The 26,606-nt window shown below is 45.1% G+C and overlaps 1 protein-coding gene across 1 annotated transcript; it reads right to left on the bottom strand.

The window, feature by feature from the left end:
- Nucleotides 1–26,606, bottom strand: prr36a (proline rich 36a; the record flags this gene model as incomplete). Its single annotated transcript, XM_083909639.1, has 7 exons — nucleotides 26,475–26,606; nucleotides 10,902–11,568; nucleotides 10,710–10,803; nucleotides 5,777–5,955; nucleotides 3,161–5,659; nucleotides 811–1,055; nucleotides 1–666 (listed from the first exon to the last, which is right to left on the bottom strand). Exons 2-7 carry the CDS (start codon nucleotides 11,485–11,487, stop codon nucleotides 1–3), a joined length of 4,269 nt encoding a protein of 1,422 aa, XP_083765765.1. The 5' UTR covers nucleotides 11,488–11,568; nucleotides 26,475–26,606.

The raw sequence follows: 26,606 nt of genomic DNA, 5'->3' as shown, positions 1-26,606 counted from the left end.
TCAGTGATGAGTCTCCAGCTCCACCACCGTCCACTCCCCCTGCGGCGAACTTCCCGTCGCCTCCGGGGAGAAGCTGCTGACGGAGGTGACGGTGGCCGAGGGCGGGGTGAGCGGAGGCAGGAGGCTGGGCCACAGGCTGCTCTCCAGCGGGCTCAGGGTTCCCCCGGCGCCGCCCGGCATCAGCAGCAGGGAGGAGCAGCCGTCGCCGTTGAGCAGCAGCGTCTGGTTGATGAGATGCTGGACGATGTCCACCTTCTTGCCCCAGTCCAGCTCCAGGGGCGGAGGCCGCTCTGGAGACTCGGGAGTGGAAGGCGAGGAGGAGGAGGAGGAGGAGGAGGAGTCTCTCGTCGTTTCTGGGGCATCTGGGGGAGGAGAAGGGGTTTTGGTTGAAGGCAAAGAGTCTCGAGAAGAGTCGGCGACTCTTTCGCTGATGTCATTTAACTCTTCCTTCCTCTCTTCAGTGGAGATGAGCTGGTTTATTTCCTCATCATCATCTTCCATGTCCTCTCCGTCGCTGTTCTCCAGCGTTTCGTAGATGGTGCAGAGCCCAGCGGTGGGAGACACCAGCACGACCGTCTGGCTTTTATTGGTCTGCTGCAGCTCCTGCTGCCACTGCATGATCTGCTGCCTCTGCTTCAGCTCCTCCTGCTGCTGCTGCAGCTGCAGCTCCAGGTCTCTCCTCTGCTCCTCCTCCTCTTCCTCCTTCTTCTTCTTTGCCTCTTTATTCCTTTTTATCTCCTCTTCCGCTTCCTCCTTCTTCCTCCTCTGCTCCTCCTCCTCCCTCGTCTTCCTCTCCTGCTCCTGCTCCGCCTCCTCCGGCGGCCGGCTCTGCTGCTGCTCCCTGCGATGCTGCAGCTCCAGCAGCTGCCTCTGGTGCTGCTCCAGCCGGCGGAGCTGCGGGCTCAGGCCGCGATGCCCGGGGCTCCTCGGCGGGAGGTCGGCGCACGTCAGCTTAGGCGGAGAGGCGGCGGCGGCGAGGGGTTTGGCGATGTCGCAGTAGTTTCTGGGATACGCGGCGGGATCGCGGCGGTGAGGCTGCGGCAGTGCAGTGAAGCCTGTGTGTGAGAGGGAAGTGGGAAGGAAGATGACAGTAGTGCGAGGTTATAAAAACGGGGAGAAAAAATAAAAAAAATCACAGGCAACAGCAGTGCAGTGAGTGCAAGCAGAAAGGGTGTGGAGGATAGAAGAGAGGGAAGCATTGTGAAGCCAAACCCAGAGCAGCAGCAGCAGTAAATATTCAGATTTGTGCAAGAAACAGTGAAAAAAACACACCAGAAAACAGTGGCGACTGGGGGTGGTGACATTTGTGCAGAGCAACCGAGCGTGATATTTATTTATTTATTTTTATTTTTTTTTTTGAGTGCCCAAAAAAAAAGCAGCCAACTTCCTGTATATGCAAATACTATCGTCACCCGTGAACAGAGATTTTTTAAGTTAGTCAAACAAGTGATGCATGCAAAAAGCTCTCCCATGCATTTATAGACATCACAGCAAAAAAAAAAAAAACACCTTGGCTTTAGGATGAATCGTATTTGAGGGTCCGGTGTGTGACATTTGATTGAAATCGGTCATTTTATTCATGTATGGAAGCCTGAAAGTTTAAAGCTTCATCCTTTCTGGTATAAACTACCGTTCAAAAAGTTTGGGCTCACTTAGAAATGTCCTTATTTTTGAAGGAAAAACACTTTTTTTTCCAATGAATCTAACATTAAATGAATCAGAAATACACTCTATACATCGTTAATGTGGTAAACGACTATTCTAGCTGCAAACGTCTGGTTTTTAATAGGTGTATAGAGGCCCATTTCCAGTGTTCTAATGAAACATTGGGTTTGCTAATGGCGTTAGAAGGCTATTGGATGTTATGTTGGATGTTAGCACCAGTTTTGCTGGTTCTTTAACTAAAAGAAATGTAATTATTTCTAATCTTGTCAATGTCTCGACTGTATTTTCTATTCATTTGGATTAATTAAAGTGCGACTTTTAATGGAAAGCACAAACAAAAATTGTATAATTGAGCCCAAACTTTTGAACGGTACCATATACGAAACCTATCTGTGTCGCCAATTTCTTACAAACTGGACCTTTAAGACTTCAAACCTAGAGCCAAAGCTTGACCCCCCCGAAAACAAACCAAATCCTTTGTGATATGATGAAAAAAAAAAAAATCATTGTGCAACAGTGACATGCACAAGCTCAGCGAACCATCGCTGTAGAAACAGTGCAGCGAGAATGCTAAGAGAAGGAAAAGAGCTAAAAACGGCAGCACTGGACCATCTTTGTCTCTCTCGAGATCGGACGTGGAGACGTCAGAACTTCTTCACCGATCGAGACGCTGAAGGTTTCGATCCACGGGAGGAGACGGGGTCTTGAATATTTGAGGTTTTTGGGAATGATTTCCAGTGTTTATCGTTTAAAAAGTGTCCGGCGTGGACTGTGTCGACCGAGTGGAAACATGAGAAGCTTGAAATGAACACCAGACCATAAATACACCGTTATCAATAAAACTGTACGGGGAGAAAGTACATCATGGTAAAAATCTAGTCTTTATTTAAAGTTGTTTTTTTTAAAGGTTCAATACTTCAAATGATGGATAAACACAGCTGGGGGTACAAGTTAAAGTGCAAGAAGAGACGGAGGAGTGGAAAAAAAAGGTAAGGAGAGTGAAGTCAGACATGAATATACAATCAAAAACTCATTTTGTTCAGTAAAAAGTATAAAGATAAATATACATGGATGAACATTTCATTCTGCATTTCTGCACCTCTTTATAAGAGCTGTAAATTGACGCCACAGTTCAGGGCAACCACACAATTCTGTGTTAAAACAGACACCGAAACCCAGGCTCACACTCACACAACAGGAGTAAATAGTAGCTATTGCACATACAGGAATTTAAGCCGTATATATATTGTCAATGCAAATGTTATATCAGACGGAAAGGGCCACTGTTATTTCTTCCCTTTGTTTTTGCTCTCGGTTTTCTTTTTTTTTCTTTTTTTAAGTGCGATTACATCCACCCCCAGATACTTCAGGACAAACACTGACAACAGGTTTTACAACTGTGAGATATTAGGACGGGTAAAACAGGGGGCCGGAGGGAGACGAGGGACATTATTTAGGCTGTTGTTAGGGAGGGAGAGGGTGAACTATACGTTACCTGCAAAAGAGTTCTCAGTCTTTTCACAGATAGCAGAATAATACGGCGGCTGGACGTCCTCGGCGTCGTCTTCCGGTTTCTGCGGCGAGCACAGGGCCGACGGCGGTCGTTCATCTGACCCCTGCGCGTCCTCCCGTTCCAGCTCGGCCGACCCCGGTTCCCGTTTCCCGCACTCGATGTACTGCTGCTCCGCGACGGGCGGCTGCGGGATCAGGTCCTTGGCCTCCTCGGGGAGCTCCTCCAGGGAGAAGATGCCCGGGCTCTTGATGCAGCTCTCCCCCGTGGAGTGGGCGTTTGAATTCGACGCCGTGGTCGTGGTGTCGAAGCCGTACGAGGCCAACGAGGTGGCCGAAGGCGGGGTGCTGTCGCCGCCCGCGCCGCCCTCCTCCGTCTCGGCCTCCTCGCCTTCTTCCACGGTGGACAGGCAGCGCTGCTGTGCCGGAGGCTGGCCGTCGAAGGTGACGTTGCCGAGCGCCGGCGTCTCCAGAGAATCGTCCAGCTGAGCTTCTCCCTCCGTGTCGCTGACCTCGTCTTCCGTTCCCGAGGACGAGGACGGGTTGGAAGTGGGCGCGGTCGCGGGACCTCCTAAGACCTCGTCGGCCGGCAGGGTCTCGGCCTCCTCCTCCTCCTCCCCGTCCTCGTCCACTCGCTCCGGCTGAGGAGAAGGCTCCGCGGCGCGTTTATCGTCTCTGTTGTGGTCGCACAGTTCCTCGGGCGTGCTGGTGTCACTGCTCACAGTGCTTGAGAGGGACATTCCTGGGGCAGAGAGAGGCGCTTGAGGCAGGCTCTGCACTGGGGCCAGGCTAAACTGATCCAGGTACAGTTGAGCCTCTGGATTTTGAGGCTCACTTTTAAGAGAAGATTGATGGCCAGCGTCTTGGTTTTCATCAACAATAGGAGTGGTGCTTAGTTCTAGCCAAGACTGGGCTGGGGTCTGAGTTGGCGTTTCCGAGTCTGCCTGCCAGGGGTTGGCTGAAGGGCTCACTGCCGCCGCCGCTGCTGCTCCTGCCACCTCGCCCATGAGCTCTGGACCCTGGACAGGTTCTGCCCACGGATCAGCAAAGGGATTGGGTTGGTCCCACTGAGCAGCTGGTGCAGAAGGCAGCAGAGGAGGGGGAGGAGGCGGCTGCGCCACCCTGTTCAAGTTGTCCAGCCTCTCGTCCTCCGCAAAGTCGTCCTCGTCCGCGTTCCCGTAGCTTTCCAGCCCGCTCTCCGTCACGCCCTCGCTCGCCATCTCCACGTCTTCGTCGTCCTCGTCGTCCACGTCGTTGTCGTGCCTGGGTCTCGGCAGGTCGTCCGTTCGCTCCGAGCCCACGTCCATGTCGCACACCCGGTCGTCGTCCTCGTCCTCCTCCTCCTCCTCCTCGTCGAAGTCGTTCGCCGGTATATCGGGAACCTTCTCAAAGTCGGGAGACCCCGCCGAGGCGCCTTCCATGTCGATGGCTCCTTTGAGGCTGCCTTCTCCCAGATCGTCCAGGCTCTCCGTGCCCTCCAGGACACCAGGGGCGCTCAGCTCAGACGCCCCCTGCTGACTGCCGCTTACGTCCTCGGAGTCCAGCTCGGAGAACAAGGCGCCGCCGGCTCGCCATGCAGACCCTCCCACCGGTCCGGCTGATCCAGGTCTGGACTCTTCTGTGGGCTGTGTCGTGCCGCTCATTTCAGACACGGAGATCAGCTGACTTCCTTCCCTCTCCTCTTCGTCCTCGTCCTCATTCAGAGCGGCGGGAGGAACGATCTGAGGGATGACATTTGGTGGTGCTGCTGCTGCTGCTGCTTTAGACGTGGAGGAAGTTTGATTTGTCGGCAAGTAATCGGGCTCCTCTGGAGGGGAGGCCCCAGGCGACGTAGGCGCTGCTGTTGGTAAGGGAACACTGCTCTCTAGCTGTTGCTGGGGTGGAGACGGGGTCCTGATGGGGCTCTGCGGGGGAGAGGGAGCAACCGCGTGGCTTTGCACAGAGTCTTGAGGCATGACGTCCGGTGGGGGATCTTGCGCAGAGACTGAAGGGACCTCCTCTGGCGATTCTTGTGGTAGAGTCATCGCTTGCGTCTCCGCAGCCGAGACCGCAGCGACTGCTACAGCTGCGACGGCGGCTGCGGCAGCGCTCTGTGCTTCTACAGCAGGTTGGGCAGCGTTTGCACTCTTGGTTTTCTTCAGAGCGGTGAAAGGTTGGACGGCCTGAGTGGGTTTGGTTCCGCGTTTCGACAGAGAAGCGCTCGCCGGAGAGGCCGGCGGGGTTCGGCCAAGGGGCGGTTTGTTCACCGCAGGGAACCGACCAACGGTTAGCGGTTTCGTCGTCACGGTTTTTGCAGGCTGTGAGGTTTTCGACTGCGACTTCTTGGGGTCTGCTGCCGCCGCCTTTGCCGCCGCTGACGTTTTGGAGGCAGGGTTGAGCTTTAGCGCGGCTGCGGGTTTCGAGGGATCGGGTTTTTTGGTAGCCGTCGACAGTGTCGCCGATGCGGGCTTCTTAGCCACTGCAGCAGAAGGTGCTCCACCGACATCTTTAGATGAGAAAAGAATACTTAATTACGTTGAGAAGTGAAGTGAATTTCATCTTTGTGATACAGATGCATTTAACAATCTACTCGTTCGAAAAAAAAGGGAGGTTAATTCCTCACCTTTCTTAGAGGAGGCAGTGGTTTTGGAAGGCTGTGCTGCTGCGGTCCTGCCAGCAGAGGGTGCTGTGACCGTAACTCTCGACGCAGCCGTTCTGGGGTTTGCAGAGGTTGAGGGCTTGGTCGTGGTGGGCCTCGCCGTCGTGGACGCAGGTCGCGTCGTTGAAGGAGCCGTAGCAGGCCTGGAGGACGGAGAAAGGAGGATGTGATCAGGTTGAAAAAGATAAAACGCTGGGGTTATATAAAGAGCTGGATAGGGGGAATAATAACAAAGAAAAGTACTAATGCAAAGTGACAGGAGATGACATGGTTCTGACAAAATGAATGGTGAGCGGATAAAAACAGAGAGCAGAGGATGACAATGCAGACAAGTGGATTAAAGGAACTTGAATCCAAAAAGAGGATAATAGCTGAGAAACAACAGAAGGTGGTGGAGGAAGGAAGGAAGACTAAGAATAATAATAACCATCATCAGTCTCTGGATTATTGCAGCTTCATATAAAGACCTCCTCTAAACTGAACAGTCACTTCCACTGCAGCAATAAGAAGCCAGATTGCCTTCGCCTCCTTTCCCCCACCCTCAATCGCCTGCAACTGCCTTAAGGAAACGCAACGACCCAGCCAACAATCGCCTTCTTCTGGACATAAAGTGACAGAAAACACAGACTTTGATGGCTTTCTGTGCAGCAGCAGCAGCAGCAGCAGCGTGGATGCACACAGATGCCGCTCCCACATCACAATGACCGTCGCACAATGACCATTTTGTTCACACTGACACTTGCGCGATTGGCTGTCATCACAAGATTGAAGTCGTAACGTGATTACGACCACGAAATTATAGGAATCACGGTCAGACAATGGAGGTCACAGACAGAAAAGCCAACCTCTCCCTCCACTGCTTTATGACGACTCATAACTCATGATCCAGAGGGATGACACAGGAAGGAAAAGACAAACCCACTAATGCCTATAACTACACACACACGCCATCTGTCAATGGGAGGCTGGTGGTTGTGTTGCCGGTGTATTAGTATGGATTACGTTTCCTGCCAAGAGTCGGCGGAGATCGATACAAATCGCAGTCCAGCCAGAGGAGGATGAGACACCACGACCGAACAACGACGAGGTCTACTTCAGGACAAAGGTCACCGCGGAGTCAGTTTACGGGGCTTTCCTTTTGGTCTGCAGTCGCAAACGTTTTCGCACAGGACGCAAGAAAACAAACACGCCCAGTGGAACTTGACATGCCGAGCAGCTGCAGCTGCAACGTCTGTTTTAGCAAACAAAGTGTAAACATGGAGCAGAGAACATTTGCTCAAACCACACCTACTCAACCCCCCTCCCGCCATGACTCGTGATCGTCTAAAAAAAAAAAAGTGTGTGGACATGTCAAGGTTTGTGGATTATTCGGTTTAATCGAGACAAAGAAAAACGAGGGGTCTTTGAGGTTGTGCAAAGTAGAGCTGCAGCTAACGGTTATTTTCATAATCGATTAATCGTTTGGTCCATAAAATGTCCTGGAGATGATGTGTCAGATTCAGTTTTATTGATTTCTTTGTTATATTGAGCAAATAAACGAAGAAAATATTCACATTTAAGAAGCTAAAACAATCTCAAAATAGTTGACGATTAATTTAGTAATCGAGTTTCAACTCTAGTGCATTTTATTCCTATTGAAGCAAATCAAATAAAACACAGTTTTAATGCATCCTTCTCCCCTCATCACTTCAAGAGCCCACTGCCGAGACAACAAACGAAACTGAAGCGCTCTCAACAATTCCTTGTTTGGTAGCCTGTAGCTGCTTTAACTCCCTCTCTCCCCGAGAATGGCACATTCCTAAGACATCGTATGAGGCCTACGGTTGTCTCCTGGACAATAAAGAAGATCAGAATCAGCTCTGCGGAGAGTCGAGACGAAAGAGTCGTAAAAACCTCGAACTAACGAGGATCGTGGTCGATGTCATGGTGACGGATGCGGTGGATATTTACCGTTAGGATGGTAATCCTGCTCCCTGCTAAGGAGATTTTTGAATAATGAGAGTAAAGTTTAGGGTTTTTCAGACCCCCCAAAAAAGTTAATTTAAGAATTTATGTCAGCCAATAAACGTCAGCAAGTGCTCATCTCAGAGGTTTTACCCAGCCACTAAATGTGTCATTTGTCAAGCCAAGGCTCATTAAGTTTACACAACCCCATCATTTAAATTAGCCCGATAAAGAATAACCGTCATATTTCATAGGAATTCTACTGTTTATATGCTCAGTTTGTAATTAAAGCTCATTTATAAAAGGCACCACACAATTAGCTAATCTAATGTGTAATACATGAAAGTATTAAATACTTTAAATTGATTTTTTTTTTTTTTTTTCTTCTCCTTACAATAAGAGGACACATGCAATAACAATGCACAATAGTGACTCTAAATATTGATTTATCAGCTACATCAGGGCACCATCACCGTCCCGTCTCGCGTTACACAACTTCGCGCTGAATTTTCCAGCCTCTCGGTGCAGTTGAATGATGAATGAGTTCGAACACGAGACGGAGGCTGTGGCTGGAGCTGTAAGGGAGGCTTCAGGAGATAAACGATGACCAAACAGAGGCTGGAGCTGTGGCCGACAGAGAGCGACAGCGCAAGGACACCGTAACCCGTCATGGGCGGAGATAGAGAGAGCAGAGCAAAGCAGGTGGTGCTCATCCATCACAGGGACGGACAGTGACACCCTCAAGCTCTACTGTGTACTTAAAAAGTGACTGAATAATGAAATTCCAACATTTCGAATGTGTTGTACAAAGCTGTGCTTAGAAAAAGGTCATGTTATTTGTCAAAACCTGCAGATAAGTGACTTGGATACTTGGAAATATGATGCATTATAGATGTAGCCCGGTCTGCGATGGCGTTTCTTCACAAACTAACAGTTTTAAAGTCTTTATATGGTCGGTGCGGACCTGCTCACATGCACTGCTTAAAAAACACACCCTCAGAAAAAGACTTTGGGGATTAAGTAAGGAATTGGAATTCACCCAATCTTAACCCTCAATCTCAAAAATGCGCACTCCTTCTAGTGCAAGTGTTGTCCCAATTATCAGAAAAATTAAGTTGAGGGTCAAGTTAAAGGGCTGTATCGCCCTCAATATTGAGATTTTCCGACACCACCCTTGGGAGCAAGGGCTACCCAGAATGCATTGCGTGTGTTGACATAACAAAGATGGCGCCGAAAGCAGCGAAACAATTACGGTACAAATTAAGTATTTTCTTTGTTAATAGAGACATAAAAAATGATGAAAACCATTGTATTATCTGAGTTTAGGCCCATTTTATGGATTACTGACGTCATTGTTGCGTAACATTTAAATGTGTTCTTCTTCTTCTTCTTCTTCTTTTTCGGAGTTGACAGACTGGACGCAGTCCAGCGACATAGACCTATTTTAGCGCAGATTTTTAAGACCAATTTATCACTCGCGGGCCGCATACAATGACGTGGCGGGCCACATCTGGACCCCCGGGGCCTCGAGTTTGACACACGTGCTATAGAGGGTTAGCACTTGAACCGTCACATGACTAATTAATGCCGCCGCTTAAGCCGAGATAAGGTCGGTGTCCGACTCTTGACGGAGAGAGACTGCACGAAAGAAAACCAACACTGACGGAAATGCACACCGCCGCTACACAAAGGGCTCTACTGTGCTAACTGGATGCTACGCACTTGGCCATCACACACACACACACACACACACACACACACAAGGAAAGACACCTGCTGCTGCGCTCCCTGCATGTAAAAGCTGAGAGGTGAGCGCCTACCGTCACGTCCTAATGAGATCCGATGCCTAAACGTAATCAGACTCTTACTCCTTCACATGCTTCGTCTGATTAATTCAAAAGATGAGCTTCTCACCCCAACACACACACGTCTACAGATCATTAAGAGCTACTCCTAACCCGAGCTTATTCTTGAAGGAAACCAAGCTGATTTAGAAAACAATGACACAAAAAGTACATGAAATGTATGATTTTAGAGCATGTTTTAGTCCAACTGCACCATTATGAGAGCAGTCAATAGCGCTTTGCTCTGGGGAGCTGAGGGGGGTGGGGGTCTGCAGAGACAAAGGCAACACTTCTTCTTCCAGTATCACCAGCTCGGATGAGGTCTTCTGTCTGGGGTTATTCCTGCTTACCATGACTCACTCGGACTCTTTGAAAAGCGAAATTTGACTCAATAAAACGGCCCACAGACCATAATGGACAACATTCTCCTCTCGCTGCCATCGAGGTTTAAACAAAGTCGGCTTCTCTTATCAGGGTTTGAAAGGGAAATTCTCAAAAGTGAGATCTCAGAGAAAGAAACACAACGAGGAAGAGGTGGGAGGAACAAACAAATGATATTAAATCAATGTTTTGCCAATAAAATACATACACTACCGTTCAAAAGTTTGGGGTCACTTAGAAATGTCCTTATCTTTGAAGGAAAAGCACATCTTTTTTTCAATGAATATAATATTAAATGAATCAGAAATACACTCTATACATTGTTAATGTGGTAAACGACTATTCTAGCTGCAAACGTCTGGTTTTTAATGGAATATGTACATAGGTGTATAGAGGCTTATTTCCAGTGTTCTAATGGTACATTGTGTTTGCTAATGGCGTGAGAAGGTTATTGGATGATTAGAAAACCCTTGTGCAATGATGTTAGCACAGCTGAAAACAGCTTTGCTGGTTCTTTGACCAAAGCAAAAAAATGAAAAAAAAAAATCATTATTTCTAATCTTGTCAGTGTCTTGACTATATTTTCTATTCATTTTGCAACTCTTTTGATGAATAAAAGTGTGACTTTTAATGGAAACCACCAAAAAAAAAATAGTATAGGCGACCCCAAACTTTTGAACAGTGTAGATTCATCTACTCAAAATATTACACACTGTTAAAGTCCATACCTTGTAGTCCTTGAAACAGCTCCACCAACAGCTTTCGTCGTGGTCGAAGTACTAGGTTTGGATGTAGAAGATACTCCTGGCCTGCAGGCTGCAACTAAAAGATGACAAAAAACAATATTTGTGAGCAAAAACTGATATAATTTATAACATATATAAAAAACACATCTATTTTTAAGCTAGAATCAGACTTACCTGTGGTTTTGGGTCTTGCTACATTAACAGTCTCCGCCGCCGGTTTCTTCTTAGAAGTGCCGTTCACCGTTATTGGCCTGGTACTATTTGTCGCCGTGGCAGCAGCGACAGAGGTAGTCCTGGTCGGTCCAATAGGCTTCTTGTCCGGCGCTCTAGTTTGGTTCTTGGCGGACGCTGCCGACGTGCCCAAAAGTTTCTTAGGTACAGCTCCAGCTGATGCCGATTTCGCTGCTGTTGTTGTTGTTAGCGTTTTCTTAGCCGCAGCTGCAGAAACACTGCTGTTCGAGGATTTGACGTTATTTCCCGTGCCGGGCCGCGAGTTGGACCCAGAAACCCATGCATTTTTGGCTTTGGGTTGCGCTTTAGTTGCAGCTGCTTTTTGTTTGACTTTAGGGTCGACGGCCACTTGCTTGTCGACGGTCGTTGGAGCGACGGCGGGCGCCGCTGCGGCCTCGTTTGCAGCTTCCTCCGGCTGAGACGACGCCTGCTGCTGCTCCGTTACGGCGTCCTGCGACAGCGAGGGCTCCGCTACCGCTGCGGCTTCAGTGGGCTCCGTGGTTTCCATGGTAACCCCATCCGGTTTCATTCCCTCCTCCTAAAAGGTCTTGAACACAGACGTGTCCAGCGGCTTGCACTCCGTCGTTGGATGACCACTCACTTTAACGTCCTGTGGAAATAAACAAAACGGGGATTAATCTCTCTTCCATGCAGAAGCGAAAGAAACTTGCTACTGTAAATTAGAGGAAATTACTTTTTTTTTTTTTTTAAATGGTAAGGGGCCTCCGTGGAATTTAAAGGAAAGTGAGACGCCAACAAACCTCTTCTTCTAAACCACTCACTCCCTCAAAACTGACGATAATGTACAATTAAATGAAGCGTCACAATTAAAATGCCACATTAAAAGGAATAGTGGAATTTATTCTACAATACATTATGAGGCCAGCGCATATAAAAAAAGGATGACTGTTTTCCTAAATGGTTTCCATGCATCATCAATTAAGCGGAGGGGGGAAAAGGCTGTGGTTTGAAGCAGTGAAAGCCGAGAGAAGCTTCACAATTTCATGCCATGACTCGGCACCAACGAGGACAAGGAGTGGAGGTCTGCACAAAACAGGCCCCACATTCCATTTTCCAGCCGTTGTTTCCATGTAGAGAAGCAACTAAGGACTATTTTCATAATCGATTAATCGTTTGATACATAAAATGTCAGAAAACGCAAAAAAAAAAAAAAAAAAAAAAAATGTTGACCTGGAAATGACGACGTTCTCGAATGCCTTGTGTTGTCCACAAACCAAAATGATTCAGTTTGAATGATTTCTTTGTTACGTGGAGCAAAGAAACCAGGAAATATTCCCATTTAAGAAGCTAAAACAATCAGAAATCTTGTTTTAATCGTGAAAAAAGCTTCAAACTCGATTATAGATTATCAAAATAGTTAATCTGATTAATTGTTTCAGCTCCATTTCCATGTGTGGCAAGCAAATGCATCATCAACCCATTGATTACTATGACGAAATCTGAGCACTGAGAACCCACAAAACTGCAGAGTCATTCACTCCGTCAGGTTTTCACTTGCTCAAATTAGACAAAAGGGTCTTTCTGGGTCCATTAAGAGCTTATTCTGCCTCCCTTCAATCATCCACTCCACCCACACTCTCCATTCTTCTGCACCTCTGACCATGAGGAGCTTCTCCCCCACCCCCACCACCACCCTTCGTCCTCGTATACTCATTGCTTTTGCGTTTTCTCCCTTCCTCCAACTCTCTCCTGGTAAATTGTAACACAGATGGCCCTAACCAGTAGAAGCTCTGTGGTCCAGGAAACGAGCTGTGCGAGCAATGGTCTGAGCAGGAAATTAAAAAAAAACAAAAAGAGATGGAAATTATAGAAAAAAGGGAGCACAGACTTGAATAAGTATCCAGATAAAAGACAAGGAAAGCAGGCGATTAGAACACGCATTAATAAAGTCATGAGTACAAAACATATTATATGTGCCTGTCGTTACGTTTTAGAAGCAGTTTCGTCTTTAAACTGATAAATAAGCATCTCAAACTGAACATTTTTAGGACCAATTCCTTTCAGAGAGGCCGCGAAACATTCTTGAGTAAAGTCCAGGAAACATTTTGCTCACTGGTTACACATTAACCGCTTTCTGTGTGCGCTCTCGCACATACACGCCGAGTCATTTTACTCTGCTGTATCAAAGCACAGAGGAGGTTATTTCAGCAAAATAAAGCAGTTGCAAGACAAATGCATTGGTGGATTGTTTCAGACTAACTTCATTGGTCAGTTATGGCCCTGATAACAGTTGAAAACACAACTTCATACAGCACACAAACAGCCTCATATCAGTTCAACCATGAAAAAGTTAATCATTTAACCTTGTGCTTGCATTTGGTTACAGATCTCACACACACACACACACACACACACACACTAGCAAATCACTATCCACAGCTTCTTTCTTTCCTTACAATATAATGTTGGATTGTCCCCAGTTTTGGAAAATGAAGATGATAAATAATCAAATATCAGTTATCAAATAATAATAATACAAGTTTTTTGTTTTTTTGCAGTAAGTAAGTTTTTATTTGTTTTGATTGAATATATGTTAACTTTTGTCTTAAGTTTGCCTTTGTGTGATCACATTATCTTATACAAACTGTATTGTTTTAATGCCACATTTTGCCTTAACACACGTTGCATTGTATCCATTTTTGAATCAAGAATCGATTTTGAATAGAATCGTGAGCCTAAGAATCGGAATCGAATCGTGAGCCACCCAAAGATTCACATTAGGGCTGAACGATTTTGGATAAATATCAAATTGCGATTATTTAAACAGGAATAGCGATTGCGATACGATTTGCGATATCAGAGGGTATGGAAATCTCGACATCGTGATTCTCATTTTCATTCGGAAAAACATATTTAAAATGATTTACTGTGTGATACTTGTGCAGATCTGTGAGAAACAAAGATGCTCCCTGCAGTCTGAAGAATATGATGTGTATATATCAAGAAAATTATTCATCTAAAATTATATTTTGACACACATTTTGGCTTTAAAAAATATTGCGCCTCCTGCGATTTGAAAATTGCAGTCGGCCATATCGCGATTTTGATTAAAATTCGATTAATTGTTCGGCCCTAATTCACATCCCTAATATCATCATCCTCATATCATCAGACTATGAGCTAGATGGGAACAAAGCAATATTCAAAGACAGGTTTTGTCGGGAAGGAAACAAACCACACAGAAACTTGAGATTGTTTGATCGACTTCAGGTTGGTTTAGGTGTCAAAAAAGTATTTCTAAAAATCAGGTCCGACTCGCTCTTTGAGAACTTTGTGGATCCTGTCGTCGATAAACACCACCGAGTTAATTCAGTCACTTGGAGCTGCTCCAAAAACACAAGGTGCAAACAGTGGAACTGTACGCATGACAGCGTCGTTTACCGGTCCAGCTGCTAACGCCGGGTAGCTTTGCTGATAGCAGCGTGAATCGCATCATCTCCAATTAGCTGGAAAACTAAACTCAGCACCGAGGATTTTAATGGTGGAGCGACCATTAAATTCCAAAATGAACGAGTGATGCTTTTGTGATGATTTTTGCACCGCTTCTTATCAGGATTCTTCCATTTGTTGACACACCAGGCTAGAGATATGCTCAAAGTGGAAGACTGACTGCACAACAATAGCAACAGCATCGTGCATTTAGACGAAATTGAAAGAAACTCCTACCTTTGTGCTGCCGCTCTAAGAACCTCATTTGCATAACAAACATCTTAGCTCAATGAGGATTTTTTTTTTCAAACCATATTCCAGGGTTCTTTCCCACACGGCTCATATCACAATTAGCTCAATATCCACGGCAAGTGTTGTGATGAGGAAAACAAAGGCATCGCATCTATTCACACACAGGGAAACCACTCAATAAAAATGAGCACAGATGTGTTGCCAAAGAAGGAACAGGAGTGTGTGTGTGTGTGTTTATAAATGCAGCCATCACTCTGTAAGATTGTTAGAAGGAGTCGGTCTAGACAGTAGAGGAAGTGGGTGACCTCTGTGATATTTGCAATTCACCTCCGATGAAGAAACGCGCCGTTAAATCTTAATCCCGGTGCATCTTTAGGGACAGTTTTGATTACATCCGTCACAGCACATCCCTCAGTCTGCTCGTAGACATTCAGACACGGTAACGGGGGGGGGGGGGAGAAAGTGGGTCACTTTTAATACTGTGTCTAATACAAGCAGAGAGGGGATTTAGCAGGGCGAAGGGTTTGGAACGCCCCACTAATGGTGATGGTGATGGCGGGGGGGGGGGGGGGGGGGGGGCTTAATCATGTGGAGATTTACCCCCAGACTGCTGTCACCAACGTCACAACAAAAACACGGTCATGTTGAATAAAAACATACGCAGGTAACACTACCGTTCAAAAGTTTGGGGTCACTTATAATGTTCGTATATTCAATGAATATAACATTAAATGAATCAGAAATACACACTTTACATTGTTAATGGAGTAAACGACTATTCTAGCTGCAAACGTCTGGTTTTTAATGGAATATGTACATAGGTGTATAGAGGCCCATTTCCAGTGTTCTAATGGAACATTGTGTTTGCTAATGGCGTTAGAAGGCTATTGGATGATTAGAAAACCCTTGTGCAATGATGCTAGCACGGCTGAAAACAGCTTTTCTGGTTCTTTATTTTGAATAAAATCATTATTTCCAATCTTGTCAATGTCTTGACTATATTTTCTATTCATTTTGCAACTCTTTTGATGAATAAAAGTGTGACTTTTCATGAAAAAACAACAGAAATTGCGTATGTGACCCCAAACTTTTGAACGGTAGTGAAAATCAGGGAAACATCGAGTCAGAAAGAAAGATTATTAGTAACCATTTTCTTTCAGTGACTATAATGAGTCTTCTCGAATGGAACAATCTCATTTCTGCTGCACGACGCTGCCCAGTTTGTGCTTTTACGCCGGATGTAAGCAGATGCTGCATCTGCTTCACGATGATTAATGGGAGAAACAGAATGCCTACAGCAGCAGCGGCGGCGGTTATCGAGAGCAGATCTGACCCATCCACATTCCACCCATAGTGACTCCCTCAAGACTCCTTACAGGACGACACACAGCTGGCTGCGCGTGCAACGACTCTGAAATGGAGACGACAACCACTCTAACCATCAAATTATTCTCAAAAAGAAATAGTAAATTTCCTAAAGCTGACAAATTTCATCAAATTTATAGCCCCCAATCTGAATAAAATAAGGTTTTGAGTAGTGTTGCCCAAAAATAGAGATGTGAAACAAACTGGTTTTGTAAAAAAAAGTCATTATACTGTGGTGTTTACTGTGTGCGTCATTCAAACCACACACACACTCACAAAAAAGGGAAAAACCAGAATGAAAAAGGACCACCACTTCCTGCATTTTATAAATCTACAGGAAAACTACTTGAGCCACGCCTCCAGACGTTAAAAACTAATGATGGGCTGCTGAAAAAACGCCCAAGATTGCAGGTCTGACAGTGTTTGGCAAACAACGTTGGTTGAGTTGAGTAGGACTGGTGCTCACGAGTCAGATATTAACCTTTCTTTGGCTGATGGGGAATAAAAGAGGAATATGGTGAGCTGGTCATGCAGTGGAACGAAAAAACAAAAACAAGAGGTTTAATTGTCAAAAAAAGGGGGGAAGTTTCCCCAAACTCAAAGCGACAGAGCAGATGCAGAAAGCGAGGTCACGTAAGCCGTGTTTTTATGCCACATAACGTCTTGGGTGATCACAAGTGTTCAGTTCCACACGAGTCTCAAGTGACGACTTAGGACAGGATCCAATTTCCCTGCCTGATATTCATTGGCTGCGTCATTGGTTTTCAAAATAAAACTTCTTGCATCGTGCGTTTAGCTATTCTAAATTATACAATGGGTGCGTAATTGAACAAATGTCCAGTACACGACCCTGAATGAAAATATTGTAATTGTACTTTTGTAGCATTAAACTAGAGCAGCAACTAAAGATTATTTTCGTAATCGATTAATTTTTTGGTTCATAAAATGTCAAAAAACGTTGGTCAGTGTTGTTCAAACCTGGAAATGACGATGTTCTCAAATGTCTTGTTTTGTCAACAAACCAAATTGATTCAATTTTAATGATTTCTTTGTTATGTGGAGCAAAGAAACGAAGAAAATATTCACATTTAAGAAGCTAAAACAATCAGAAATCTTGTTTTAATCATGAAAAAAGCCTCAAACCGATTAATTTAGTAATCGATTATAATTGTTTCAGCTCTACATTAAACATCCCATCATCGAAAATCAAGAGGCTATAGCTCGTTTAATTCATAAATATATGACGAGCAGATCTAAAGTGTGGTCGAATCAATAAGAGAGCAGAAAATTGTGCAGTGTGCTACTGCAAGAAGACGACAAGAATTTTACCGTAATGTGGAAATTAATTTTTGTTCAAAACAGATGTGAAAGTAATCATTCAGGAACCAGTATTAAAGTCAATGTATTATAATTTCCAGCCCTAATTGAGGAAAGTAGACTTTTAATGTGACCCTAAAAGGTGTGGACACATGCATCCCATTCCATCTCTGAACAGCTGTACCTGAAGCTGTCCAAGTGTAAATGGTGGAAATGATACAGAGGTTAATACCAAATCTGAAAAGAACCTTACAATGGAGGTTCGAGCTGAATCGATGAATCATTACCAAATGAATCGTCAACTATTTGGACAATCGATGAATGGGTTTGAAGCTTTTTTCATGATTAAAACAAGATTTTTGATTGCTTCAGCTTCTTAAATGTCCTTTGTTTCTTTGCTCCACATAACAAAGAAATCATTTTGGTTTGTGGACAAAACAAAGACATTCAAGAACATCGTTATTTCCAGGTTTAACAAACACTGATCAACGTTTCTTAAGATTTTCCGACCAAGCGATTAATCAGGAAAATAATGGTTAGTTGCAGCTCTAGTGGAGCAACTGTCTGCTTCTACAAAACCATCAGAATTTATAGAAGAAGCCTCCAGTGAGGGGGAAGTGGGTCGCCAAGTTGACTCCAACAAATAGGACTAGGTGTGTGTGTGTGTGTATAAAGCCCTGCTGCTGTGTCGGACCATACAAGGTAGCAGTGCTGTTTCTGCACAATCACAAAGTGAATGTTTAGTTCAAACAATCACAGAGTGGGAGACAGAGAGAGAGAGAGAGAGGAAAAAGGGAAACTCTATCCGTTTGTAGGAACACACAGAAGAGAGAGTTTGTCATTTGCGTCGACGCCGCAGAACAGCTGCGTCAGAGAAGCCCAAGAAAAAGAAACGATGAAACTGCTTCTCCTGATCGATGTCGACTTTGTGCTCTGCCTCCGATCAAAAGCTCAGAAAGCCAACATGAATCATTAAATTAGAAAACAGATACAGTCAAGAGATGATAGCACTTTGTGAAACTACGACAAACAAAGGCAACAACACTGGTTTGAATCGACAAAGCCAGAAACGAGCAGCTCTCAAATTCTGTAAATTTGTTCAAAAACATCTGACCTACAGTCCTTGACCGACACGCAACAGATACCTGACAAATATCTGTTTATATTTTCTACAAAACAAGAAACAAGGGCAGTCATTTTCATGCTTAAATCAAGAACTTTTTCTCCATCGACCGAATAGAAAATTAATTAATCCAGTACAGATACAGATGGATGGTGGCCAACAACGCCCATTTGCACTCTGCTGAATGGATCCAAAATAAATCAGCTGTAAAAACATTGGTGGCAGCTTGCACAAGGTTAAGAAACCGCCATCAATAAAAACACCAGTGAAGGACGATATCGCTCGTCAGCTGCCATGCAACGCAGTTATTGGATTATTGAGTTTTGGCACAATGTCCTTGCTGACTGATGTGAACACAAACTACCAGAGGTAAAAAGTAGAAGCACAACAAAGTTGGCTATGAATGGAGGATGTTGGCTGGTTCAAAACGTTCTTTTTCCAAGTGATTCTTTCAATCTAAAAAATTGAGGGTAAAACATTAACCACACACTGGAATATATGGAGCACAAAATAAAGCCAGATAAAGTCTAAAAATACAACATCCTTAAATGATCTTACTCTAACCTCTGTTGTCATATCCCAGTCTATGGATAATGCATTCTCGTTAGCTCAGAACAAACAAACGCAGTACCGGTTAACGCATTACCAAGATGAATGGCAATGCGTGTACGGAAAATGTCAGGCAGCTCGGTTGATATAAGTTGGGGAGAAGAAGTAATGGATGACAGGTAGACTTCCTTAAAGCTCCCATAGAACGGAAGTACCAATTACAGTGTTTGTTTTGGTGTCTATCTGCGCCATTTCCTCGTATATAAAGTGAATCCACTGCTGAGAAAAGCTGTGTTGCGTTGTAATCTCGGGCTCAGAGAGATCTCTGAAAAAACCCGGTCCGGTTACATAAACATCGGTTCTCCTGAAGAGCGGATCCTCCTGCTCCAGGCACTAGTTCGGACACATACGGTTGCGTACATTGAACCGCAAAAGAAGAAGAACGTCCGTTGTGGAGGCGTTTCACGACCGACAGTGTCAACTGCGGCGGGGAGTCGTGACGAAGCTATTTTTAAACACTGTTAAAACAATGTTTTGATAACGAGTAGCAGTGCATCCGCCGTTCCAGAGGGGGGAGCTGCTGCGCTTCCGAGAGCTGGTGTGCTAATTACGTCACTTCCGGGTACTGGCCAATCACAAGACAGTTGGGATGGCTCTACGCTGGCTGGCCAATCACAACACAGTTCCGTCTTCTGGGGGTGAGATTTCAGTCCGAAACAACGCGACTGAGGAGAGCTTCAGTGAGGAGAGATTTCTATCAGCAACTAGGAGGTTTTTGACCATAAAAACAAGTTAATGTATGCAAGTAGACATCCATAACTCACATATGTGTGCGATAGGACCACTCTATGGGAGCTTTAAATCAAGCCCCTTCAGTATATGATAAAAGGCCTTCTCTAAAGGCCGCTAATTTTTATGTTAAAAGTGATTATACAACTTGCACAAACACACTTATATTTATTACATTCAGTTATTGTCGCTAAGTGGCAGACTGAATAATTAGATCAGTGAAGCAAGAGCAGAGCTCAAAGGGAAATTACCAGTACAACATTTATGCTAAATTTAAAACAATCTCATGCAAACACAGTAGTGATGTTTTCACGGAAAACGACGTCAAAGCGGAGAACAAAAGATATGTTAATGGATTTATGGGAGGGCGGAGGGTCTTGACGTGAAGCATGCAGCCGATTCTAATCAATTCCATGAGGGACACTAACCATGTGCTAAGTGAGTGTAAGCCACTCGCAAAGCAGGTGGTTAAGTGTGGCTGCAAGTTAAGTGGGTTAAGCCAGGCAGCCTTTAAAGGGAGTGGCAGAGAGGGAGGGATGGGACTCTGCAGGAAAAAAAAAGGGGGCTACAATCTGCTCGAAGCCTGGCAGGGTTTTCAGAAAGCACCAGCGAGGGCCTTGCTGCCATCAGGACAGCATGACGGGGGTGCGAGTAAAGGCTGTAGGGTGGTATCGTCGCCCACTGAGGAGAGAAGAGAGTGTCGGCGCGAGTATGTGTGTGCATGAGCTGGTTTGAAACAGAAAATCTGAAGGCTTTATGAGCTGAAAACAAGATTTCTGATTGTTTTAGCTCCTGAAATGTGAATGTTTTCTTTGTTTCTTTGCATCCACATAACAAAGAAATCATTCAAACTGAATCATTTTGGTTTGTGGACAAAAACAAGACATTGGAGAACATCGTCATTTCCAGGTTTGACAAACAACGGGGGAGGGTGGACAGATGAGTCGCCATTGTCTGCACTTTGCACCACGTAACCCCTCAGGCACGGTGCTGAGGGGAGTGTGGGGGGGGGGGGTTAAATGGGTGCAATGAGACGGAGAAGCAGCTGGCAAGACTAACTTCACCCAAATGACCCCAGGGGGCATCAAACAGGCCAAGGGGTGATGGACCCATTTAATCCAGTCAAACGCACATCAGCAAAGTCAGTTATATGACTGTTCAGATTAGACCGCATGAAGTCCAGCAGTGTCCAACCTGCTTAACCCATATTTTAAAAGATGTGACGCGACAGCGTGAGAAGACGAGGCTGCAAGAAAGTGACGGAAAATTAAGTTTGAGAGACGGATGTGAAACCATGCGTCTACAAAATGGATTTAGAGCAGGCATAGTCGTTTCCTGCCAAAAACCCTGGTCCCGTGCTATCTTCTCCTTTTTCATATTTCCTGTTGTCTGTGTTCAACTGTTATTTGGGCTGAGAACAAGAAAGACTCAGCAACTAGAAATCAACATTAACAAAAAAACAAAAAACTAATTAATTGATGCCATCGACGATGACAACAAGCCAAAGCTGACATCAGTTTTCCCATGTTAAAGTCCTCCAGCGGCTAACTCTGCTGTACGCCGGCCAATTGGCTATAGAGAGGCGGGCAGATCGTCGATATGATGCTGAAGAGAGCCCGGGGGCCGGATCAGTTACCATCGCTGTGACTGGGCGGGGTGAGATGAGGCCAGATGGACAACGATCCCCACACACCTCGCCCGTCTGCATGGCCGATGATAGAAATACTATTCAAAACAAGGATTGGTTTTTCTCATACACAAAAGAGGAAGAGATGATAATGAAATAAGAATAATAATGATAAGAAAAGCATGTTCGAGAAGACCGAATGATCAAACTGACCGACTGTGAAAGTGCCGAGTTATAATTGCAGTGCACGGAGCCCAGCTCCGCTGCCCCAGACTGACCGAGTACCTAAAAATGCAGCGCCAGCGTCCACCACTTTATCCTAATGGGCAGGACAGTGCCAGCCTCAGAAACCACAATGACGGGGGAGCAACGGCACCAAGCCAAGAGACCCAACGCAAGAGACCTGCGACACGACCCAAGGAGTAAATGATGGAATATGGTTTGACCCCTGAGCTTCGACCCAAACAGATGCAGCACAACAGGCGCCGGGGTTGAATTACCAAAGGGTGTGGATTGAAGCAAGGCTGTAAAAGCAGCCCACTTTCAACTACGTCTATCCAAATGCTCTCTTCTGCGCTGGTGGTGTGCTTTTCCATTCAGCTGCCACAGGCAAGAGGAGAGGTCTGAGGAGTGCCAACATCTATAACCGCAACTAACGATTATTTTAGTAATGGATTAATCGCGTGGTTCCATAAAATATCAGAAAATGTTAAAAAGCATCGATCGGCGTTTGTCAAACCTGGAAATGACGATGTTCTCCAATGTCTCGTTTTGTCCATTAACCAAAATGGTTCAGTTTTAATGATTTCTTTGTTATGTGGAGCAAAGTAACAAAGAAAATATTCACATTTAAGAAGCTAAAACAATCAGAAATCTTGTTTTAATCGTGAAAAAAGCTTCAACTTTCTTCTCAGAAATCGATTAATGGTTTCAGCTCTATTTAAAGGCTCCATATGTAAGAATGTGGCCATAAACGGTTACTACATTCAAATTACAGAGGTCTTTTAGGTTTCGTTTTGCTGACGTAACTGGCAACCCGTGGTTGCTCGGCAGCTGAGACTCTGACTGCAATGATTGGTAGACGGCGGTAGGTGGCGCCACATGCCAAAACATGATTTGCAGTCTGCAAAATATTACTGTACTGTTGTTATTGTGAGTTCAGTTTGTTATATGAACATTATTGCCGAGTCTCTGTGACATATTAGGAGGATTTTATGACCAGTTGCTTTAGATTTATTACATAATGCACCTTTAAGTCCACTACCAACGCTTTCAAGTAGAACTTCAATGATCTAAACTGGATGGCGAATGGTTAAGGGAGGCGGGGATTACTTTAAATCTCAACTTCCTGCCTTAAAGACAAAATGATTTTCTCAGAAATCAAGCAGTAAAATAACCAAATGTGACCAAAACATGAACATTCCAACAACTATCAAATCAATGACTCGAGCTTTAAAAACTTGCCCCACGCCTATAAAAATACCAAAAAGACAGACGCAGTTGTAAGCACATTCTGTTCACACACACTGTAACTGTAAAGAAACCTGAACCCTTGACCCCACCACTCACAGCTGTTGCACCAAGAAAGAACTCGCGCAAATCCAAACAAACAGCCCAAGTCGAGCGTGAGATGTATTCTGAACGCTACATTACACGTGACAATAGAGCCGAGCCGACACCAGACGCAAACCAGCGAGAGCCAGTCGACTGATAACGCGTCGGTAACCTGCATTTTCTCTTGCACGGTTCACGGCTGACAAAGGATTACTGTCATCTCATTATGTGCTATAATAACCCGTCATTAGTACAGCAGTGCAAACAAAGACTCTGTTATCATGAAATAAAACACACGGTGTGTGCTTAAAGGGTGGTGAATATAGAACAATCCAAGATAGAATTTGGGATTTCCTACTCGTGTTTGAAATTCAGATTTGAAAGTGATTTACAAAGACTTTACTGGGCAGCTCCTCTCCACAATTTTAAACCATCTTATCCCAGTCTTTGAACTCCTCTCCTGGCTCGCGTTGGCCTTTAGGAAGAGGAAAAGGAAAGAGAGGTGTGGGGCGCGGGGAAGTAAATAAATGAGAGGCTGTGGCCCAGTTGAGAGGCTGATACAACACAGAGAGAGAGGAAGTGGGACTTGGAACAGAAAGTGAAGAGGCAGACGAAGCTGCTTCTGCTCCGTAGATTTCTCCACAGAAGAGTCCTGGTGCCTCGTTTAGAAAGCTTGTGCAAAAAAAGGGATGCACCGAGTTTGGGATTGATAGGAAAAACAAACACGATGGGGAACATGCGGAGAAACTCTCTGACCTAGGAGTACAAACAGGAAAGAGGAGAAACCAGAAACAGTTGAGATGACGAATAAATGACCACCTGCTTGACCGATACCACCCAAACCCTACTTTAATATTAAATACATTTGTGTTTACTTGCTTTCGGTTTCACCTTGAAGTAACAGAAACCCCCTTTGTTTCCTGTTTACAACGGCAAGAGCGTGCCTACTGTACCTGAATGATTAGTTTAGTTATGCAAATTACTTTTAACACAGGGCTAAAACGCTCGTCTGGATGCAGCACCATTTTCAAAATAATAGTAGCTGTAGTTCATACTCGACACCGTCTCTTCCAAAATCCCATAAGTTCAAGTCAAGATGTGCACGGACGGTGATTTTATTCAGTTCATGTAATTTAATTTAAAAACTTGCAAAAGAAAATTCCCCCAAAAAATAGGGAAAGTAAGAGTTTAAGTAGCAGTTAAGGGAGGATGAGCTCCCGACTGCAAAAACCCGTCAGTGTTCAGCCCCTGAAAATCTTTGTTGGATTGAAGCCAGGATGTCAAACAAGGCATGAGGAAGAGAACGTGTGCACGAGTCATTCACACCTAGGTGACGATACCCTCCTTGGCAATCGCTCACACACCCTAGCAGCAGCAGCGGCGGCACGAGGGGTTTTCGGGTGGGCGACACCCTCGATCTGCACGTCAAATCGCTTTTGTGTAACCAGGGATGGAGCCACCACACCCACACACACACTGCCCAAATCACTATCTGGACTTTGCGCAGACCAAACCACAATGATCGGCAACACTGCTCTAATCTCTGCGATCTACAGACGATGTCTGACTCTGAGCTGCCGCCGTCATTACACAAAGCAAAAACAGATGATGAAAACTGTGGGGATGATTTAATAACAATAAATCAAAAGGGAGCACAAAACACTTTTGCATCCATTCACTTCCTATTGACACTTCCTATCTCGACTAGGGCTCAAATGATCACATGTATGGACCTATATTTCTACTAAAAGGGTACGAGTGGTACAACATGGCAGCTTTTCAGTCAAACAATCAAATTATCCAAAGGGGTTTCGTGTGATTTTTATTTGACTCTGGATTTAATCTTGTGCTGGAGCCAGTCCCAGGTGACATTCATCATCATCGAGCAGCAGGGAGACTACACCCAGGACATGTGGTGCTGCTGACTTTTAACCGATATCAAATGATAAACACAGGCATCTGAATTATGCCAAATATTGGCCGTGTTCACAGTGCAGGTGAACTGGATTAGATCGCCGGAGTTGCGACATGGGAGGTGCATCATTTGCAGTCTGTTAAAAGTCTGATTTTAGTCAGACTAAGACAATAATTCAGTTTTCCAAATGTCACGTAAACATGTGATGCTAATCCAACTACAATCGAGCTAGTCTTAGTCCTTAAGGCCACGTTAGACGAGGGCAAAAGAAACAGGAAGCTGATTCGATACACACTACAGAGAGATACAGCGCCACCTATGGAGTCATACACTGCCAATTATACACATTTTCTCCTCTGCATGTATACTCCGATGTAAAAGTAGTGAGACTTACTCGAGTATAACATGACCGAAGACTTCCAGCACCAGATTTGCTATCATCATCATTGTGCGCTGAAGTCTGAATTTAAGCAGCCAGAATGTTCAGATTGAGAAATCCACATTTCAAAGCACCTCCAAACGTGGGTTGAATCAGATTATATAGGAATATAAAACCTGGATGTGCCAACATAGTTTTTATTTAGAAAAATATGGCCATTGTCTCCTGTTTCTTTCATCAGTGCATGCATCTTTGCTTCAACTTTAACAGGAAATATTGTCAAATATACAATGTCAATCACACAATAACGATCCTAGAGTTGTTTTGAACCTGCTATATGCGGACTGTGCAGCTGCATAGGGCCCCACAGCCACCAGGGGGCCACCAAACGGCAAGTTCAGACTCATATTTTGTTATATTTTTGAGAATTAAAAGTACCTGTCTATATTTGCATGTTTTGGATGCATTCATTATGCGTATATTTGCAAAGCATGTAAGTGTTTGTGGGGTAATAAGAAAAAGTTAGGAATCTCTACCTCGAGTTTGAAAAAAATAGGGGCCCCCAAATAGTATCTCGCATAGGGCCCAGCTAGAAACGGCCCTGGCTCTCTTAACTCAACTCTCGTGCCCCATTGTTTTACGAGTTTCTGGGTGTTTGTCCACGCCTTTAGAGTGAATTAATAAACAGCATTTGTGTCAGGGGGGGAACAAACAAACCAGGGTGCTGTTGCTGGAGGAGCAGCAGAGAGAAGGCCCACTCGAGCTTCTCTCCCCACCACAACAATAGCGTTGTTCGCCGGGGGCAAGCAACCCGAAGCGGGGTTAGTTAACGTGGCTGAGACCGAGCCAGCTGACCACTGTGCCTCCGAGCACCACAAAAACGTGTGCGCGTTTCAGTCACAGCAACGCCCGGCCGAGCTGTGCTGTGCCGAGCCGAGCTAACGTTCCACATCCATCACCACATCCACACACTTGACCAAGTCCACATGACAGAAAAAAAAGGGCGTCTGGCTTTTAAAACACACGCCGTGTTGCGTATTTAAATATAAACACGCATGTATACACTCAACAGGATATTCGAGGGTAGGTTTCGGTTCAGAAAAAGAGAATAATTTAAATATTTCACCCCCCAAACACACACACACACACACACACACGCAGCTGGAACCATTACAGCGTAGTCATTGCGGTGTTACCTCGTAAACGTTCCTGAAGACTCGAAGCAGCACGAAGGAAGGAAGGATGTGTCGACGACGGACGAGCAGAGCCGAACATTTAACAATAATACAGCGGCAGCCGTGGCGCGAGTGCGTGCCTCTCCGTGTCCT

The sequence above is a fragment of the Microchirus variegatus genome (assembly GCF_963457635.1).
Source record: "Microchirus variegatus genome assembly, chromosome: 23".
Taxonomy (NCBI): Eukaryota; Metazoa; Chordata; class Actinopteri; order Pleuronectiformes; family Soleidae; genus Microchirus; species Microchirus variegatus.
Note: the sequence above shows the minus strand (reverse complement) of the source record. Positions and strands in the feature narration are given on the sequence as shown.